Source organism: Tympanuchus pallidicinctus, unplaced genomic scaffold (assembly GCF_026119805.1).
Source record: "Tympanuchus pallidicinctus isolate F22 unplaced genomic scaffold, pur_lepc_1.0 scaffold18, whole genome shotgun sequence".
Taxonomy (NCBI): domain Eukaryota; kingdom Metazoa; phylum Chordata; class Aves; order Galliformes; family Phasianidae; genus Tympanuchus; species Tympanuchus pallidicinctus.
In genome coordinates, this window is record NW_026294699.1 from 2,233,701 (window position 1) to 2,254,555 (window position 20,855).

Sequence of the window (20,855 nt, forward strand, 5' to 3'; positions counted from 1 at the left end):
CACCCAGCTCCAGCTCAGAGCTCCCACCTGGAGCGACCAAACAACCCAGCTCAAACCAACCCAGCACCATGCCTACGAACACCTGGAATACTGCGCTCCAAGCTAAGTATAAGCGCAGTGCCTCTGAATCTGGGTAAGTTACAAAAGCAGCAGTAAAAACTAAATATAGTGATCTATAAAACAGGCAGGTTTGAGCTCAGAGGACAGAAGAATGCAGCGTCCTGACCAGAACTCACCTGCATTTGTGGTGAACCGAGGGAAGAAAATGCATCACATGAGAAGAGACATTGAGCTGTGTCTGAAGGGAGCACCCAGCCCATCTCACACCTCCATGGTCATGCTGCCAGGAGATACCATGTCCTCTGCAGCACTTCCCCTGCTGCTGGCCATGGCAAAGCAGCGTGCAGCCCCCGGCCCCCAAAATCCATTGGCATCACAGAATCACAGAATGGCCAGGGACCTCAAGGATCATGAAGCTCCAACCCCCTGCCACACGCAGGGCCACCAACCTCCACATTTGATACCAGCGCAGGCTGCCCAGGGCCCCATCCAACCTGGCCTTGAACACCTCCAGGGATGGACAGGGCATCCACAGCCTCTCTGGGCAGCTGCTCCAGCATCTCTCTCTATAAAGAACTTAATCATCCTTGGCTCTGTGTTCAAAGCATCTCAAACCCAGCAGTTACACCTCAGAGTGGACCCAAGGGGCTGAGGGGTGGCAGCAGTGACGTTCTCCCCATCCCTCTGGCTCAACAAAAGTGTTCCTGCTGACCTCTACTGACTGCATGAACAAAACTACGTCCAGAACAGCAGAAGTGGAGAAGAAATGGGGCTTTTTAGCTAGGCTGAGGCTGCAGTCCGAGCTGATCTCCAGGGCCAAGGAGATGGTCTGATCATGGAGCAGCCATTTGCAGTGATAAACCAGGGGCAGCTCCACATTGCTGTGAAGCAGGTATCCCTCAGGTTTTGTGTGTTGCCTGTTACACTCTGCTGCAGCAAGTATTCCTCTGGCACACGCAGTGAAAACATTCATGAGGAAAGAATCCTGAAAATGGCAGGAGATTCCTGGGCAAATCTCACATCCTGCTGAGCCCAAGGGCTGCTCAGCCTTAGCAGCAGCTTTACAGCAGCACATCTGAGCAACTCCCTGCCATTCCCATGGTGGAGCTGAGAGACCTCCGGACACAGCTTCTGCAACACTCCTGTGCTTCTCCCAGAAGTAGGTCACTGCACCGTGCTGCTTGCCAGGCTGGTTTTGGGAAGACATCCTCCCTGCTAAGGCACGGGGCAGGCCAGCTTCAGCTCTGATGCAACCCTCCTCTGAGCTGCCAAGGTACGGACACGAACAAGCCCAATTGTTGACGTCAATTAAGGGAAATGCAAGCCAGCAGTGCTCCCTGCAGCATGTCAGCCCTTGCACAGCACACTGCTGCTCACGCCATTGCGGGGAGGTCTGCATTTGGAGCTTGCAGAACCCCAGCCCTGCGAGGCAAGAGCCACACAGAGGTACCGTTTTCAAGCACAGTCCAAGCAGGTGCAGCTTTGCCCTTGTTTCTAGAGGGGTGATAAAGGGTTTGGCAACAGGCATCTCAGGAAGCATCCCCTCTGAAGCCGGCCCAGCAGCTGCATGTGTCGGGCAGCGCTTGGGGCTCCTGGGAGCAGAAGCTGGCTCATAGGGACATGCTCAGTGGTTTCCAAGCCAATCGCTGAAGAAGCACTATTTCAAGAGAAAACCAAGCCCAGCTCTTCCAAGAAAGGCTCAGCTTCTTGCCCCCAGCAGAAGGGGTCACAGACTGCAAGCACGTGGGCTCCACACTTAAAAAGCACAGTGACTGCTTGGAGCATCCCTCTGCACCACGGGGATGTGAAGTCTGATCTGCAACGAGCAGCGCTGCAAAGAGCAGCAGGAAGATTTCCCCCCTCTTAAATATGCATTTCAATACAGCATTTAAGCCTTCACTCCTTTCGGTGGCAGAATTAACAGCTACCCTCATAAACCCCTCATCCCACCAAGCAGCACTGTAGGAGCAGAGCAAGATGCAGAGACACAATCAGAACAATTCCGACCTCATTCTTGCTCATGAATCAACCTTGATTTCCCATTCACGGCAGCCCCAGTGCTGTGAGTGACAGCCAAACACAAAGAGGCATCTGCTGTCCCTTCAGCCACCACGAGTTGTCTCCCTGATGGGAGGAACGGTGGGATCAGTGGGAATGCACTGACTGCAGCAATGCAGGGATAAAGAGATCAGCAGATCGCCCAAGTGCGAAGCGTTCCCATTAGTGCCAGATGCTCTCCGAGTCATTCAGTGCACACAGGAGCCCTCCTTCCATCTGCTGAGCTTCGGTGAGGTCTCACCTATTACAAAGCAAACACCTTGCATGGCAAACGGGGCGCAGGCAGCCCTGCTGACAGCAGCAGGCTCTGACGTTAGCAGCATCCCATTGCAAACGCTGCCATATTTATTGCTGCACAAACGCAGCCTCAGAAAATAACTGCTGGATTGGGAGGGAATGCACGCTTCAGCTTCTGGAATTATCCCTGTGCAAGGAAAGCTTTCGTTGCACAGAGCAGAAGCCATCTGCAATGCAGATCCTACAAAGGGGCTACATGTGAAGCAGGCTGTGGCCCACCTTGCCAGATGGGGCAGATACCTTCACCAGTGTGCTGCACAGCTGGGGCAGAGCCATATCAGCAGGGCAGCTCCCAGCCCCACAGCTCCCAGCCCCACAGCTCCCAGGCATCCCCCAAGCAGTGCCCCACTCACTGCAGCCAGCGCTTCCCGCAGGCAGGAACTCCGTTACAGCTTCCAGGTTTGGGTGTTGGCTCCGCAGCTGGATTTTCCATCTTCCCAAATCCAAAGAGCTTTTAGCTCAATATTTTATTTTATTTTTATTATTTTTTATTTTTTTAAAGAAAGAAACAAGATTTGACTATTTCCATCCTCCGGCCCTCCCCGATGGCTCAGGGCCGCCCTGGCTGCACAGAGCTCCTTTTGTTTGGGGTGAGGAGCGGTCGGACGATGCCGTGGGCTCCAGGAACACACCCTGCCCTGCTCCAAACAGCAGTAACCTGAACTGAGCCCAGCAGCCAGCCCTGCCTGCAGCAAGGCACTGCCCAGAGCTCCGGCACTGGGGCTTGGCTGGCTTTTCAGCCCCCATCCTGAGCTCAGCCCCGTGCCATCCACATCTTAGTCCTGTGCTGAGTTTTCCAAGCAGCTCGCATGCAATTCCTCAGACTTGTTTCTCATAGAGCATAGAATCATAGATCGGCCTGGGTTGAAAAGGATCACAATGCTCATCCAGTTCCAACCCCCTGCTGTGTGCAGGGTTGCCAACCACCAGACGAGGCTGCCCAGAGCCACATCCAGCCTGGACTTGAATGCCTGCAGCACACCTGCTTGGAGACTGAGAGAATCCAAGCAGAGATGGGATCCACACAGGGAAGGAAAGAGACTTTAAACATAACACAACAGGAGGAAAAAAAGAAGGGTAAACACATTTAAAAGAGGTGATTCTTTGCTCTCTGTCGGTAAAGCTGAGGACCACGTTCTCGCATTAAGTCTTCTCTTTGGGAAGGGTGGAAGGTAAGGCTTCTCATTACAATCTCCAGTCCTGCTCGTTTTCCCCATGGTTGGCATCACCTGCTGGAGAGCAGGTGCCAGAAGCAAGGCTCAGACCCACAGCGTTGCTCCACCACAGCGGGCAGGTGGCACAGCACTGTGTTCTGCAGCTCAGGCAGCTGGCAAGGCAACAGGAGTGAGGGTTCAGCATCCTCCCTGTGCATAAAGGCCAGCCGGACACAGGAGGCAAGTGTAAGGATAGCAGCTGACAATACAGGTTTTGCTAGTTTTGCAAGCTTGCCTTCAGTTTGCCAGGTTGGTCTAGAGGAGCTGAGGAAAATCACAGCTATTCCCCTAGGGAGAGCCTCCAGGAGGTGGGGAAAGGAAAAGGAAAGCAGAACATCCCTTGAAATAAAGCCTTACCAACACTACAGCAGGCACTGTGAGGTCCAAGCTTTCCAAGAAGGGTTTCTCCTTCCATTCCATGTGCAGGGAGCAAAGCACCATCTCCTTGCTCCCAAATCAGCACCCAGCTCATTGCTGAGGCCACCTGCGATGCTGGGGCGGGACATGAAGGGACCACATGGGACATGTGTGCTATGGGATGCTGCCAACCCCCCATGCCTTCCTTTAGGCACAGCACTGTGCAATCACTGTCACTCAGCTGGGAGCAATGGGAAACCCCCAGGAACCACAAATCTTACATCAGCTCTCACTTGCAGCAAAGGACCAAAGAGCTGCAGGCTACCAGGAAATGCAACAGGACTCCCTCGAGCTACAGAAAGGCCCAGCTAGTTAACAAAGCCTCATTAGGAGGTATTTTGCCAGCAGCAGGCTTCTGTCTTTGCAAAGGGATGATCAATACTGGGCCCCTCAACAGCAGCAACGAACCCTCATGTTCATTTCAACATGAACAGCCCTGCTGGTGAGGCTGAACTCTGCTTTTCTCATAGCCATTCAGTGCCTGCAACATAAGAGAGGTCTGCCACACTTAACCACTGTAATAAACACACAGCAATCTCTTACTAGGTTAATAAATAGGATCTTAAAAGCTTCACCCAGATCTGCTTTTTTCCATTCAATTAATACAACACAATACTAGAGTGATGAATTATTGAAGAGAAACACAAGCCAGAGCTTTCACAAACACGCCCGACTCCAGTGGCAATTTATTACAAATTAATAGCATGATGCATTTCCTCCTGCATCAGTGAAACTGATGAGCTGCAATGCCCACTGCTGCGGGCAGGGCTGCACACAGACAGGCTGTGGGGCAGGAAGGAGGGATGAGCAACCAACAAAACCTTTTCAGAGGGTTTCCACCCCCAAAACGAGTTGGTCTGTATGGGAAGCAATGGCTGTAGGTGGTGTTGGTGCTCAGGAGCAGGCTCTGAGTGCAGCACACTCACACTACTGCACCAAAGCAGGGCTGAAATTTAAGACAAGCCCTTCTGTAAACAGAATGGATTAATGTGCAAATGTGATGCTTCCTATTTGCACATGTAAAGTCACATCTGCTCGCTAGGAGCCTCCCAGTGTTTCCCATAGCCTAACCAACACCCATGCCCCCAAACGACCTTCCAGTGTTTGTCTTTGAGATGAATCACATATTGAAAGATGTCCCTGTGTTTTTGGGGATTATTTTTATTGTTTGATTGGCTTTCTTTTCCTCCTCCCTTCAGCCATCCAGCCAGGTAACACAGTATTACTGTGTCACTATGGGAGCTCTTGTGCCAAGCAGACCCAAGGGCAGCATCCGAGCGGCCCTTGGTGCACACTGACCCTGCCAGCTGCAGTCAGACCCAACAGCACCCAGAGCACAGCAGGACCCATCGGCAGCACAGCACCCAGCTCACCTCCATTTCTGATAGCTCTGATCCCACGGTGGAAATCTTCAAAGCTGATGACTCCGAGTCCGCTGGGATCGAGGTATTTGGTCAGCTCCTTCACCTGCAAGCACAACAGCACTGTTACCTCGCAGGGTTCATCATCTCTGTGTTTTAGGAGAGGTCCTGTTGTAACTGGGAAAACTCATCATCAGGCTGCCCAGTAGGAGGGCCCAATTAAGAAGGCTTGGTGGTGATGGATTGTTTCACGTTATAAATTTAGGCCACATAGCTGAAATGTTTGCACAATGAGATGATGCCTGGAGAGAGGACAGGACAGGGCAGTGCGCAAGGAGGGCACAAGGGGACATGTACTGGGCAGCTCTGTGGGGCTGGAGTGTCCCAGGGCACTGCAAGGGCAGTTCCAGTGCTGGGGACAGGGAAGGGAGCAATCAGAGAGCAAAATCCAAGTGGTTCCTCGTGGTCCTGTCTGCAGAGAGCAGCCCGAAACAGAGCACTGAAGGGTCAGAGAGGACAGCATGACTTAAAAAGCCCATCTGAACCCTGAGTGAAAAATGAAAGATGTAAACCATGGTTAAGGAACACCCAGCTGCTGCTCTGGGGAGCTGACCCAGCTGGCCCCAGACAGAAGCCTGCAATGGGGATGGGAGCAGAGGGGCAGGAGGATGGAGGGCAGTGGGCACCTTAACAGCAGGGCCAGAACCTCCTGCTCCACCAGCCACACTGCCCTGTACCCCTCCTGCCCTGTACCCCTGAGCTCTGCCCATAGGAAGGGCATTCTGCCCTCCAAAAAGCAACAGGCTTTGCTCCTCGGCTAAGCCAGTGGTGACAATTCCAAATTCATATTGACACAAAGGCTTGGAAGCTGCATGACCAGGGCTTTTCCAGGAAGGGAAGGGATTCCCATCAGCTCAGCAGCCCATGGACCAGGAAAAGGAAGCAGTGGGCCTTGCTGGTGGATGGATGGATGCAGCAGGACAACAGAACCACTGCTTGAGCAACCAACAGCAACAGAGCAGCTTGCTGGGGGACAAGACCTCAATGGAGCGAGCAGGCTGGATCCCAACACAACACACTGCTGGCTGGGACTTGGCTTTAGACTAAATACAAGCACCAGAGGAAGAGGTTCCCCCAGGAATCTCAGATGCAGGGTTTAGATGTGGGTGCGTGGAGCCAGGAGCTGCCCTTGATGGCCCTTGTGGGCCCCTTCCAGCTCAGGAGATTCAATCCTACAACTCAGCCTCACGCTCTGACCCGGTGGCAGCAGCCAGTGCTGACTGGGGACTGCTGGGAACCTGGGAGCAGATTAGAACACATCACTATTTCACTTATAACAGGACGGAGCCCCAGGACTGCATTCCTGCTGAGGCTGCGGTGGGCAGAGAAAACACACAGCCACACACAGCCCAGCAGCTCCGGTTACCCACCCGCTCCTCACTGCTGCCCCCAGCCAGACCCGACCCCAGAGCGGATTGCTCCAGCACAGAACATGGCTGTGGACAGCCCAGAAAGGTTTCCTATCGTTTTTTTCTATAGCTGTTTGAGCAGCTTTGCAAGTCGCTGCACATCCAGCCATCACTCCTCACACATCTGCACGCTCAGCTCAGACAACACAGCACAAAACCTTGCTCTAATCCGGCTGCTGAGCTCCTAGCAGCCTCTGCTTCCACCTTCCCCTATTGCAGCCTGCAGTTCTGCAGGCTCGGTGCGAGGCTCCACGCTCCATTTAACACTCCCAAAGCCAGCCTGAGCTTTCTGCTCAGCCTCACCCAGCCCACCCCTCTGCTTACCCACAGCTTTTGCACTGCAGGCTGCCCTACCACGTCTGCTTGCTTTGCAGCATAGGACAGGACAGCCTGCAGGATTGTGGCAGCAGACGTTGGGCAGCCCACAGAACTTTAGCAGAGAGAAAGCTGAGTGCCACACTGACATTTATGCCAAACTCAGGGACTTTTTGTTATCAGTGCTCTGATAAGCAAGGCAAGGCCCCGGCTGGATGCTCTCCTCCTTATGTCCACCCAGCTCTTCAGCCTGAGGTGCTGCACAGGGTTCAACAGTGCATGCAGTAAGGAGCAATCCTGCTTGTGATGCAGCAGCTCTGCCCTGCTCCTGGAGGGCACAAGTAGGTGTCTTCATTTGTTGGTTATCATTTTGCCTCTGTGGGCTAAACCCAAGAAAAAAAAAAAAATATATATATATATATATATATACACATATGCTTTTAAATGCTAATTTAAGAAGTTAGAAGTTGTGTTCTTTACCTTTGGAGACGTGCAATGTGTTGGCAGCACTGTGCTCCTGCTGTCAGACCCACAGGCACTGCACGACCCACAGACTGCGCTGCCCCAACGAGCTGCAGTGTGATCAGCTGAAACGAATGGATCCCTCCTAATGCTGCATTTGTCTGTGCTAAGCCCACCACCATCCCCGTGTGCTGGGTGTGCAAACACTGTGAGCAGAACTCAGTGTCTCTCCATCCACTGCGCGTCCCGGGATGCTGCTGTGATCTGAACAGGGCTGCACAGAACCCAGAGCAGAAATGCCCTTCCCAGCACTGCACCTCTGTAGTTCCACTGGCGCCAGCCACGCATGCTGCCATGCTGGCAGCTCGGGGTTCCATCTGCCCCAACAATGTTCATAGGAACTCACTCCATCGTTTGTCAAAGGATCTGGCACTACAGCAAGCAGGCAGAACCCCACAACAGGCTTCTCTCATGCTGCAATTACACCTAATTAACTAACCTCTAAACTACCCCCCGAGGGGGCAGATCTCATTACAGGGAGAGGCAATGGTCGATTGTGAGGAAGCAGCACAAGAGCTGCATTATTTATTCTGTGAGCAGTGGCATTGGGCCAGGGCTGCTGTGGGCACTGCCCTCCATGGAGCCCTGGGAGGAAGGCAGCAGGTTGTGCCTGGCCGGGCCCTGCTCCCAGGCCTAACAAACACCAGTGAGGATGCTGAGGACCCCCCCTGCCATCCTTACAGAGCAGAACAAAGCAGCACATCCAGGCAAAGCTCCACGTTTCCCACGTCCAGCTGATTTGATGCTGGCAGAACCCCCCCCCCCTCCCACCAGGTCTGCAGAATCACTCAGGTTGGAGAAGACCTCTCAGACCCCCAGGTCCAACCCCAGCCCACCCCACTGTGCTCACTGCCCACAGCTCTGGAACACCTCCATGGACACTGGCCCCATCACCCCTGCGCAGCAATGCCACTGCAGCACTGCTCTTTCACAGAATAACTTTCCCCCAGTAGCCAACCTGACAACACCCTCCCCTCCTCCAGAACAGTTGGGGTTATTTGGGGCTTTTGGGCCGTGTAGCTCCACGGGTTCCCTGCACCTCCTCCAACCAAGCTCTGTTGTGCTTATAAACTCATTCTCAGAGCCCAGGTATGACTAAGTTGTGCATCAATTGCTTTTACGCTGCAGCAACATTTAAGGGAACAGCTTTGAGGGCGGCTTGAAAACACCAACGGGAATGAGAAGTTACACTGAAATGCTTGTATCCGAACTTAATTGCTTTTGCCTCAAGCGTTCCAGATTTCCTGTCCCTGCCAAGCGCTCCAGCTCCGTAATAAACACGTTTATTTGTTCAGCCAAACTTGAAAAAGTTCTTCTTCCTCCAGCCCTCCACGATGGGGAAGGTTTTGTTTTCCAGCTTTTGTCTTTCTAATGATGGGGGAAACCTGTTCTCACCCCTCCAAACGCCCCGGCTGCACCCAGAGGAACAGGAGGTGTTGTGCAAGGCTCCCATTCCTGCAGCACAACAGCAAGCAGCACAGACACCAACAAGCCCCATGTGTGCTGGGGGGGTCACATACAGGGGACTGAGGGCTGCAGGCTGCAAACACCAACCCTATAACACCCCTACAAGAAGCTGGATGACGCTCATCCACCTCGCTGCCCCTCAGCCAGCAGGTCTTCCTGCAGCCCCCAGTCCCACAGCACGGCAGAACTGCCAGGGAAAGCTCACTGCCTGCTTCCTGCCCTTGAAAGCTTCTGTCCTACAAGCACAGCTTCGAGCTCCTCCTGCTCAGCCTGAGCTTCCTGCTGGACTCCAGCAGAGCGGATTTCCCCTGCCAGGTCACCCAGCTCCAGCTCCTGGCATTGGGTTTTGCTCCTTCCTGAATGGAGGTGGAAAGGGGCTCTGGGGGGTCTGTGGGATGGGGCTGAGCGGGGGGAGGAGCTGCTGCACCAGACAGGAGCGCAGCCAGGAGAGCCGCACTGAGAACAACGCTATGGTCAGAGTGGGAAAAGCTTTTGGCATGCAGGAGTTGCTGGAAGCACAGAATACACCGTTCCCCAAGGACAAATCTGCTTTCTGTGTCAGCAGGAGAGACGAACAACCCGAGCACAGCAGCGAGATAGCAAAGCACAGCCCCATCCCACTCGCGGCCCCGAGCTGCCGTAATGCTGGCAGCGTGCTGCCGACCCCCAGCCGTGCTGCAGGGAGCAAAAGCACAGGGAAGTGCCACGTTCTGGAATGTGATACTGCTTCACCCAGCTCAGAATTGCTCATGCTCACGTGGAGGAACCGGTCCGGTGCCTCTCAATAGGGAGCCCGGGTGGGTGCAGCACATGGGGTGCAGAGCATCACTCCCTGCCCCAGTGCCAGGTTCAAAGCCATCTGAGCACAAGTCAAAGTCGAAGTAGGGGTAAAATTGAGAGAAATTACGCAGGCAATTGGTGTAATGGCTCTCAATTACCGCCTGTATTGGGTTACATAATGACAGCAGAGCTCTGAAATGCTCTGGAAGTGTTTATAGCTGAAGCAGTGTCAGGATGGCTCCAAGTGCGGAACTGCTGCGTGCTGCTGCAGCCCCATCCCAGGGGGGGTCGGCAGTCTCAGATCCATTCTGCTGCTTACAGCCCTGAGAACAGCCCACCCTGCTCCTCACTGGGAGCCAGAATTCAGCCTCTGCTCAGAGCACAGCCCTGCACAGGGGCTCCTCCCTGCCCACCCAGCCGGTGCTGTGGGTCCAAAGCCCCCAGCAGGTAGCAGACATAAGAACCCTCAGCACCCTCAGCCCCCTGCCAGGACCTGGCTCTGCTCCCTGCCCTCCTGCCCGGGCTTTGGGCTTCATGCGAGCTCCCAAAATACCTCTGTGCCAGAAGGAAGAGTGAATAAAAAAGGTTTCTGAAAGGAGCTGGTGGATGGGATACGGTCACCATCCATCGGTCTGATTACAGCCACTGATGTTATCACAGAGATCTGCCCGCAGTGTGATACGCTCCTAAGCCATTCCCAGCCACAAAAAAGGGCCCTTTCAAAGAGCTCAGAGCCAAAAGTTAACAGGAGAAGTAAAAAGGCACCCACCCTCCCCACACTGCAGACATAATCCCTTCATTGGAGTCCTCGGGATGCTTACAAATGAGAAAACTTCATTTGTGCTTAACCATGATCCACTGTGCCCAAGCAAGAAACACTGGGGCTTGGAAGCTTCTCCCAGGACAAGGGAACAGCTTCAGATTCACTTCTTTTCCAAAGCACATGGCCACAGTCTGTCTGTCTGTCTGTCCATCCATCCATCCATCCGAGCCCACAGCATCACACTGCAGCTCTGCTCCCATCAGCAGACTGCAAAGCCAAACGGCAATTAGAGCAATTAAAGGTGCAGCCGTACAGCTGGAAGCAATTTAAGCTTCACTGGCACTTCAGCAGCCTGCAGATCCACAAAAGATGCTCACAGGATTCTCATTATAGGCAAAAGATCAGGGGGGTGGGGGGTGGGAAATTGAAGTTCCCTTGTGTCAGAGCTGCAAAAGATGAGATCTGATGGGTGAGTGGGAGATGGAGGGAACTGAGGGGATGCTCAGGCCCAGGGATATCAACAGCAAGAGGGAGGAGCTAAAGAGAGAGACCCTGGCTCAGGGGCGGGAGAGAGAGGAAGGCTGCTTCTCAAGGAGGGGTGTAAGTACTGAAGGAAAGAAAGCAGCCCATGGGAACGGGGCTGGGAAGAAAGGCCAAAGATCTGCCTGAGCACAGAAAGCAGAGGGGCCGCAATGCTTGGAGAGAGCTAAAATAGGTGAGCTGAGCTGCTGACTCCACGGAGCAGAGGGATCCTGTGGTACAGCAGGCTGGTCCGCCTCCAATCATCTTCTACATCAAAACCAAAGAGAAAAGATAGGGATGTCAGCAGGAGGGCTTCTGCTGGTGCACAACCACTCCTCCTCCTCCCCTACACAGCACAGCATTCCCAGCCCGGAGCAAAGCTGGTAAAGAAACACAGAGCTGCTGCAATGGGACAGGCAGAGCCCAGCCTCAATGGAGTGAGCTGAGTTGGGTTATTGCACAACACCATGAAGCAACAAAACCTTCTCGGCAGGCGTGCCCCCACCTGAGGCTGCCATCCCACAGCTCCGGGCAACAACAGGCCTTCAACAACAGCCAAAGCCCTCAGTCTTCACCATGCAGAGGAAGAAATTCACAAGTACGTTGGTTTTCATGGCAGCAATGGCAGTTGGGTTCTTCCCTTTGACGTTTGGCTAGGAACTGCTGCAGCCAAACAAGCAGGCAGCACTGAGCTCTATGTGCCTCTTGTGTTCCCAATGACACCAGGCAGGCTGTCCCTGCTCCTGGTACAAGAGAAGCCTTCTCAGTGCCCACACGGAATGAGCAGAGTGTATTTCAGCACAGAATGGGAAGGAACAACTGGCTGTAAGGAGACACAAGCCAGCAGCCTGCAGATAACCCTTTACTACAGCCCAGAACCTCCTGCACACCCCACCTGGTTGCAGACAGACCCCAGCAGCCCGCAAGCTGCTGCATTTCTTCTGCACAGTGGAGGAGCTGACACAATTCCTGCATCCCCGCTGTCCTGAGTCGGATCCTCCTGCAATGTGCCACAAAGGGACCACGAGCACAGAGAACAGCAGCAGCAGAGGATGCCCAGGGCAGCGCTGTGGGCACAGCAGGCTGGCAGCTCGGCGCTGCAGCTCATGGCTTCCCCCATCGCCGTGACATCCCTCCATGGCACAGCAACGCCGGCCGCCCCTTGGCTCGTCGGGCATCCCCGCGTCACAGAGGTGCTGTGTCAAAGAAACACCTCCGCTTCCTTCTGAAGAGGCGTTTTTCCCGTGAGGACGTGGACAAAAAGCCCTCCTCCTCCTCCCAGCACTCCTTCACACATGGTAATTTGCTTTGTCATGCCGCTGGAATACGGCGCAGCGGTACAGCCCGGAATGCGAGCAGAGCTCCTGTGAGCGCACGCACGGGCCGGGCACGGAGCTGCGCTGCCAGCAGGGCTGCACGCCTCAAATCAGCCCTTCCCACGCAGTACCGCCGGCAGCTCCCAGCACCCAAACCCATCCCAGCACCAACTGCAGCCTTCTCCATTTTGGGTCACGCCGGACAGCTTCAAATTACACCGCATCTCATCTGCTACGAGGCAGCGAGGAAGAGGAGGAGGAAAACACGGCGCCGGGAGTGCTGCGAACCCGCAGCCCAGCGAGGCCGGCAGGGCAGCACAGGGCCGGCATAAAGCCTAGCTCGCACCCTCAGCCCCATTGACGGACGGCTGCCACCGCAGCACCGAGAGCAGCGCAGCCCCGTGCCGGAGCCGGGCGTCGTGCGGCAGCAGGAGGTGCGAGGGCTGGGAGCGCCGGGCCCTCGGAACGGCCCCGCCGCGTCGGGATGGGCTCCGTCCTTACCTGCTCGGCCCCGTAGGCTGTGGCGAACTGGACGAACTCCTCCACCCGCACGAAGCCGTCGCCGTCTCGGTCGAGGGCGTCGAAGACGGGGCGCAGGCGGGGCTCGTCCTCCGGGCAGCCCCCGCGCCCCGGGGGGGCCCATGGCGGCGTCCCCGCTGCCGGCTCAGCTGCCCACAGGGCCAGCTCCGCTTCCAGCTCCGCTTCTAGCTCCGGGCCCGCCTCCGGTCCCGGTTCGTCCCACCGCGGCCCGGGATCGAGCGGCGGTGCCGGCAGAGGCTGTGCCGGCGACTCCATGCTCACGGGCAGCGCTCGGCCGCCCGTTCCGCCGCTGCCCGGCTCGCTGCCCGGCGGGTCCCCGCGGCACGGCCATGCCCCGCGGCCATCGCCCCTCTCACATCGCGGCCGGAGCCGCCGCCGTCGGTGCGGTCCCCGGGGCTCCGCCCGCGCCCGGCTTTGTGCGAGGCGGCGCCGGCCCCGCCCGCTTCGGCGGCACCGGAGGACGGCCCCGAGGATCCGCTCCGCCCGATGCCGCGGGGCGGCCCCGCGCGACCGAAGGGGCGGCGGCACGGAACCGAACCCTCCGCCGCCCGCCCTCCCGCGCCGCCGCTCTCGGAGCAGCCGCCGGCGAACCTCCGGATTTACCCCCGCGGCCGCCGCAGTAGCCGCGCGGTGACGTCACTCGCCCACCGCCGTGCCCCGCTCAACCCACCGCGACGCGGCGCGGGGCCGAGCGGAAGCCCCGCCCCCCCGGGACCGGCCTTAAAGGGGCCGCGCGCGGAACGAGCACGTGGGGCGCAGCGCCGAGCGCGGCGCTCGTAGCGACCGAGCTTTCCTCGGCGCCCGCCCGAGCCGCTTCCGTGGGTGCCGGTCGCTCCCCTGTAGCCTCTCCGGGCTGCACCCACACAACGTCCCACCTCTCACCTGCCGGGACCTTCACTGCACGTAGCTGCAGGGAAGACGGGACAAAGGACGCAAGCCACGTTCCCGACCCTCACGACTCCCTGTCATCCCTGCCCAGGGACCCGGTGGGCATCCCCAGTGGGGAGACCGGTGGTGCTGCAAAGCTCTTCCTTCCTTCAGCTCCCTTGAAGCTCTTTCTCTAATCGTTGCGCCCGAAGACAAGGAGCAACACTCAAAACTTTGGCTGCTGGGAGCTGGAACGGTCAGAATGGACGTGGGATAAACCTCCCTGCCCCCCTCCAGGCAGGCAAACAGACGAGAAGCGGCACAGCTGAGGCTGGAAGTTCTTTATTCGTGGCCTGGAGGAAGGAGCAAAACCTGTCAAGTTTACAATCATGTAGGAAAAGAAACCGATCTTCAGCAATCTTTAAAACCAGATTAAAAGAAATCAGGGTAAGCTAAAATCCTGCTGTCAGCAGTAGGAGGGCAGTGCAGAGCCCTTCGAGCACACGCAATTCATTCCTAGCACACATCCAGTGCAGCCCCTGCAGCTCCCCAGCTCAGCACTGCTCAGCAAGGGCTGAATTTCTGCTAGCCTCTGATTCACCCTCTGTTGTGGTGTCTGGACATAGAAAGGGGACAGCGAGAGATCAGTGCCAGAGCCATTAGGGCTGACAGACAGCAGGGGGCTGACAGACAGACAGACAGCTCAGGCTCAGCTGGTGGGGCCATCCCTGGTCAGCTCTCACCTCCCATTACCTCTGTTCCCAAGGAAAGGACATCTCAGGCACCTCTGCACCTGCCTCAGGGTTCTGCTGCTCCAGCCGGGAGCCCCCAGAGGAAGTGCAGCTGTCCATCCCCCTGCCAGAGCCACCCTGGTCCTAGTTGGCATCCAACAGTTACCAAGCAAAAGATGCCCCAAGCACTGCAGCTGATCTCGTTTGATCTCGTTCTCCTAGCAGGACAAGCTGCAGGTCTGGCAGCAAGCACTGGCAGTGGGGAGGTGTATGGCTTTTCCCAACCCAGAATGGGCTGAACTATCCCCCATCCCAATAAGGAGCTGCTGCGGGGGTGCTGTGCTGCTCTCAGGCAAAGAGAGGGGAAAGAGCAGGAAGTGGTCAGATACCCAGGACTGGGACTCCAGAAAGGAAAAGCCAGACAGTGAGCACCACAGCCCATCCCCTCTATCCTCACAATCTCAGCCACAGCAGCTCAGAAGACTGTAACAGTGCAGAGCTGGGCTACACCTGCTCCCCCGCAGCATCCTTGGTGCTCCCTCCCCCAGGCAGGAGTGGGCTCAGCAGCATCACCACATTGCTGCTCTCTGCAGCTCTCAGCTCCTCACTCCGGGTGGCTCCACCCCGAGATGTCCCAAGGAAGCAGCATTCAGTCACATTTCTGTCCGTCAGTCAATCCCAGGCTGTCCATCATTGATTTTTGTTTGCTCCTGCGGCCCAGACATCTGCAAGACAGCAGGGAGGTCAGCACACACGGCCCTGCTCGAGGACCACACAGGAGTGGGGTGAAAGGAGACTCCTCTCCCAGAAAGCACCAACCCTGGCAATGAGCTCCGTGGGCACATGCAGCCAAAGTGAGTCCTGAGAGCATTGCAACCCCAAGATACATGCTGCAGTGATTTCTGGGCAGCCTGATCTGGTGGTTGGCGACCCTGCACATAGCAGGGGTTGAAACTGGATGATCACTGTGGCCCTTTAAAACCCAGGCCATTCAGTGATTCTATGAATTCATGCAAGGAAGAAAGGGGAGGCAGAGGCTGTCGGGTCTGTGTATCCAAGCCTGCTGATGGGGCACAGAAGCGGGTATTGCCTTGGTATTGCCTTGCTCCTGGGGACATTTAGAGGTGCCCAGACAGTAACCTCCAGCAGGAACAAGAGATCTGCCCACCCCACAGCTCATCCCTCCCTTGCTCAAGCAGGAACTGGGTGCAGGGGAGTGCTGAAACCCTCTCAGGACAGCCCAGCACCCCCCAAGCTTGCTGTGGCACTTATGGCATGATGGCCTGAGCCTCAGGAGAGGCAGAGCCCAGCACAGCACGACCAAGAAGGGGCAATGCTGTACCCACTGGTACCGCAGCCATGCCTCTACACCATGGGGCAACAGGGTTTCTGACACAAGGCCTGCTCTAATCCCACAGAGGGGGAAAGGCACGTCACCTAAAGCTTAGCAGAGGATGAAGCAATACCCAGCAAGGCGGAGAAGTTGTTGGCAGAGGTCAGCCAGCTCCCACCATCCACGACCAGTGTGGTTCCAGTCACGTAGGAGGAGAGGGGGCTCGCCAGGTACAGCGCGCTGTGGGCGATCTCTGTCTTGTTCCCTGCACGCTGCAGGGGGATCGTGTCAAACTGCTTTGAGTCCTTGGCAAATTTTCCACCTGAATGACGGGAGAAAGAGCCAGCTATGAGCACGGGACCTCCTGCCCATCACCACTGCCTGCCAGACACCGCCATCCAGCAGCGCTGCTTGGCTGGTGTCAGTTGCTGAGAGCCCCAGGGAAGTTCAATGAGATGCTGGCACAGCCCTAGGGATGGCCCAGGGACAAAGAGAGTTCAGTAAAGGGATCTCAAGCACAGCTGTGAAACTTGTAACTGGATGCTGTAACAGGGAGCTCAAGGCATGAGATCTCTGAGCCTTCCCAGCCTCCAGGGCTGAACACACAGATGGACTTCAAGAGCTGAGCCCCCAGGCGTAGCAGCTCCCTGCAGCACACGTGAGCTGCGTGGTCCCCTCCCAGAGAGACACCAGCAAAGCACTGCTGAGACACAGCCAGGGCCCCCAGGGCCTTACCCAGCCTCCGGAACCCCTCGGTGCCTGTGATGGGGCCTGGTGCCAAGCTGTTCACTCGGATGTTGTTGGGACCCCACTCTACAGCAAGGTGACGGGTCATGGCATCTGGGAAGGAGAACACATTGCAAAAGGAATGAAAAAGGGAGAGCAAAGGCATTCCAGCAACTGTTGCGGGAGGGGGAAAAAAGCCAAGGGAGGTTTTGGCCAAGAACAAAGAGCCCTAGAAAGGAGAAGAGCCCCACATCAAACATAGGCATGTGCAGCACCACACAGCAACCATGCTGATTCATGTTCACCTCTCCCATCAGGGACATCTTCCCATCCCAATACCCAGCAGCCTCCTTACTGGCCCCACACAGCTTGCAGAAACTCAGCAAGGAGCACTTAGGTACCTATAGCAGCCTTAGCAGAGCCAGCGTGCACCTGGAGGGCCTGCCCTCGGTAGCTCAGAGTTGCTGTGATGTTAATGACAACTCCACCGTGGTCCTGGGGAGAGAAAAGAGGTGCAGAATTAGGAGAGAGTGGCATGAGGGTCACATAGGAGCATGATGGGCTTGGAGGGAAGGTCACTCGTGGGCACAGACATCCCTGCGTCGCCAGCTCACTGAGCAGGGCCCTGCCAAAGAAGTGGGAGGTAGAAGGGACGAGCAAAGACCAAACTAAACAGAGGAGCAGCAGAGTGCAGCTTCTTCCCAGACAGGTGGCAGAGCACAGACAGGTGCTACACAAATCAGTGCCCTGTGGCTAGGGACAGGCAGGAAACAAAGCACAGCTCCCACTCCTGGCACGGAGGCTGCAGTGCCCAGAAGGGGATGGACTGGATTCAGCGAGCAGGGCAGGTGGGGCAGGCTGACAGGGCAGGGCTCTGCTCCCTTCCACCCCACCAAAGCGTGCTTTGCACAGCACCAACACCAACCTCCTCCTTACCAGGAGGCACTTACACGGAAATATTTCTCAAAGAGGACTTTGGAGGTGTTGAAGGTGCCAAGAGTGTCAATATCCATCACCGTCTTGAAGGCGTTGAAGGACAGAGCGCTGGCTGGGCACAGAAAGTTTCCTGCAGCACCTGAGGACAAGCAGTTGGGGTCACAGTCAGCTCAGGACACTTCTGGGAGGGGGACAGCAGGCAATAATGCTTGGGTAAGGCAGGTGATGAAGTGAAAACAGTTCCAACGATGGCCTGTAGCTCCATGTATGTAGGGATGATCCACAGTGAGACCAATAAAGCTCAGTCTCTGGTTCCTCTTGAGACTGTTCCTATGTGCTGCTCTCAGGGGTTCACACCATCAGTTGTTCAGATGCTCCCAGAGCAAAGCAGCATAAGCCAGACAGAGCAAATACAGCTCCTGTGCAGGAGAACACCCTGCCTAACAGCCAGCCTGTGCCATCTCTCCCACTGCCCGTCCGGTGGCTCACCATTAACCAGGATGTCAATCTGCTTGAACTGCTTCAGTGTCTCATCCACTGCTGCCACGATGGTTTGTGGCTGTCTGACATCTACGGACAGAGGCAGGCACTGCTGCCCTGTGGCTGCAACCAGCTTTTTTGAGGCCTGGAAAAAGAGAAAAGCAAGATTCTTTCCGGGATTCTGTGCTTCAGCAAGGGCCAGACCCAGATCTCATGCAGGCAAGCAAGCTAGACAGAAGCTGCATCCCTGTCAGCACACAGCAAGCAGGCATTACCCACATGAACACAAGTCATGTCTTGTTCCTGAAGCAGCTGCATTTCATCAGCCAGCACAGTCATTATGTTTCTAAACAAAAAAAGCCAATACAGCCCCTAGGCAGGGGAGAGAACTGCCCCAAACACAGCCAGGGCACCTGGGGGAGCCAGAGGCAGCTCCTGCGCATCATCTCACATGTGGGAGACAGATTGCTAAGCGCAACTTGCCTCCACAGCCTTCACAGACACAGCACACCCCAAACAACAGCTCTGCAGGGCAGGTACAAAGGTTGAACCCCAGCGAGGAGCTGGAAATAAGTAACCTTTAGATCCAAAATGTTGGTGGGTCAAAGGGTAATTGCTAACCAGCAGTTATCAGGGCTCTGCCTGCGAGGTACAGGAGGCAGCTCAGCATGAAGCCATCTCCAAGGCCCGAGCACTGCATACAAACTGCACAGCAGTGCTAAGTGCCTCCAGGAGGCGGCTGGGTCGTGCCAGCTCAGCCCCAAGCACTCAGTTTGCTCTTTATTATATTTCAGTGAACTCTCTGTGATCCCTGCAAAGCTCTCTTGTGGCCACTTCCAGCACAGAGCAGCACACGAGCCCAGCACAGCTTCTCCAGTCCCTGCACCTAAAACACAAAGCACAACATAACAGGGATTTTGGGGGCTCAGAGCATCTGCACCACTCTTACAAAGGGGAACTCACAGAATCACAGAACAGCTGGAGTTAGAAGGACCCTATAAAGGGTCTTCCATCAGCAGAGGAGTGGGCAGCAGGGACAGGGAGGTGAGCGTCCCTCTCTGCTCTGCTCTTGTGAGGCCCCATCTGCAGCACTGCGTCCAGGGCTGGAGCCCCCAGGACAAGCAAGACAGGGAGCTGTTGGAGAGGGTGCAGGGGAGCCACAGAGATGATCAGGGGCTGCAGCACCTCCACTGCAAAGACAGGCTGAGGGAGCTGGGCTTGTTCAGCATGGAGCAAAGAAGGCTGGGGGTGACCTCAGTGCAGCCTGCAGTACCTAAAGGGAGCCTACAGACAGGAGGGGAGTCAACTCCTGAAAAGGGTGGATAACAGCAGGACAAGGGGAAATGGTTTGAAGCTGAGGGAGGGCAGATTGAGGTTGGATGCCAGGGGAAGTTTTTTGCTGTGAGAGTGGTGAGGTGCTGGAACAGCTGCCCAGAGAGGCTGTGGATGCCCCGTCCATCCCTGGAGGTGTTCAAGGCCAGGTTGGATGGGGCCCTGGGCACCCTGGGTTAGCATTAAACGTGGATGTTGGTGGTCCTGCCTGTGGCAGGGGGTTGGAGCTTTGTGATCCTTGAGTTCCCTTCCATCCCTGGCCGTCCTGTGATTCTGTGAAAGGCCACCAGGTCTCACACTCCGCACTGAACACGGACACCCACACAGCCACATACAGCCCTCCAGCCTCCCCTCGGCTCCCGCTCCCACCTCACCCCGCAGCCCGGCGCTCACCTCGGCCACACGCTGTTGGTTCCGGCCGGCGATGGCGGTCCGACAGCCGTGCCTGCAACGGAGGGGCGGTGAGAACGGCCCGCGGAGCCCCTGCAGGGCCCGGCCCGGCCCGGTCCGTACCTCATAAAGATCTCAGCGATGCGGAAGCCGATCCCGGAGCCGCCGCCAGTGATGAAAGCCACGCGGCCCCTAAAGGAGGGGAACGAGGGGATGCGAGGACCGAACCGGACCACCGCGATGCCGCCCGGCCCCGCCCCCACACGGCACTCACTCCAGGATGTCGGGGCTGAAGAGGTGCCGGTACTCCGCGAGGCAATCATCGCCATCCACGTCCGCCGGCGGATCCGAGGCGCCGCGCTGCTCCGCCATGGCTGCTGCACCGAGCGACCCGCGCCCGCGCGCGGCACGCCGGGACGCCCCGTTGCAAGGCACGCCGGGAGCGGAAGTCTGACGCAGGGCATGCCGGGATTCGTAGTTCCGTAGTTTCCGTCCGCGTCGCAGCTCTTCGCGCATGCGCGGGCGTCAGCAGCCGTCGCCTAGCAACGGCGCGGGGCTGTAGCGCGACCCGCAGCGCCGCCCGCTGTCACCCGCGTGTCCTCAGCGGCGGACCGGGCACCTCGTGCTGCCCGCCGGGACATCCCCGTGCCTCCCAGTTCCCCCACCGCAATCCCAGGTCACTCAGGGGTCTCCCGGTGCCACCATGCTGCCCTTAAGGACGTCCCAGTGCCCCCCAGCACCATCCCAGTGAGCCCACGTGGCATCTCAGTGCCACCCAGCAACATGCCAGCGCCCCCAAAAGACATCCCCGTGCCACCCAGTGACATCCCCGTGCCTCCCAGCAGTTCCGCATGACCTCCCACTGTCTCCCAGTACCGTTCAGTGATGCCATGCGATAGCCTGCTGTCATCAGTGCCATCCCACTGCCTCCCCAGAAACATCATACTGCTTCTCAGCGG

At 56.7% G+C, this 20,855-nt stretch overlaps 2 protein-coding genes across 3 annotated transcripts in view; both read right to left on the reverse strand.

Moving 5' to 3' along the window:
* Positions 1 to 13,447, reverse strand: part of RAB11FIP3 (RAB11 family interacting protein 3) — a 44,294-nt gene extending 30,847 nt beyond the window's left edge. Inside the window, exons 1-2 of one of the 2 annotated variants that reach the window (XM_052680002.1) lie at positions 13,063 to 13,447; positions 5,420 to 5,513 (exon numbers count right to left, since the gene is read on the reverse strand). In XM_052680002.1, the coding sequence (XP_052535962.1) occupies positions 5,420 to 5,513; positions 13,063 to 13,356 (388 nt within the window). In that variant the 5' untranslated portion in view covers positions 13,357 to 13,447. The remainder of the gene's footprint in view (positions 1 to 5,419; positions 5,514 to 13,062) is intronic. The other variant, XM_052680003.1, reaches the window with a different exon arrangement.
* Positions 13,448 to 14,294: 847 nt separating this feature from the next.
* On the reverse strand, positions 14,295 to 20,427 carry DECR2 (2,4-dienoyl-CoA reductase 2). The gene is given in 11 exon segments (XM_052680035.1): positions 14,295 to 15,424; positions 16,166 to 16,354; positions 16,768 to 16,872; positions 17,160 to 17,253; positions 17,709 to 17,833; positions 18,184 to 18,319; positions 19,900 to 19,951; positions 20,020 to 20,088; positions 20,171 to 20,320; positions 20,322 to 20,374; positions 20,377 to 20,427. Coding segments are annotated over 11 exon segments (1,044 nt in total). The 5' UTR covers positions 20,413 to 20,427; the 3' UTR covers positions 14,295 to 15,389.
* Between the last annotated feature and the right edge of the window lie 428 nt (positions 20,428 to 20,855).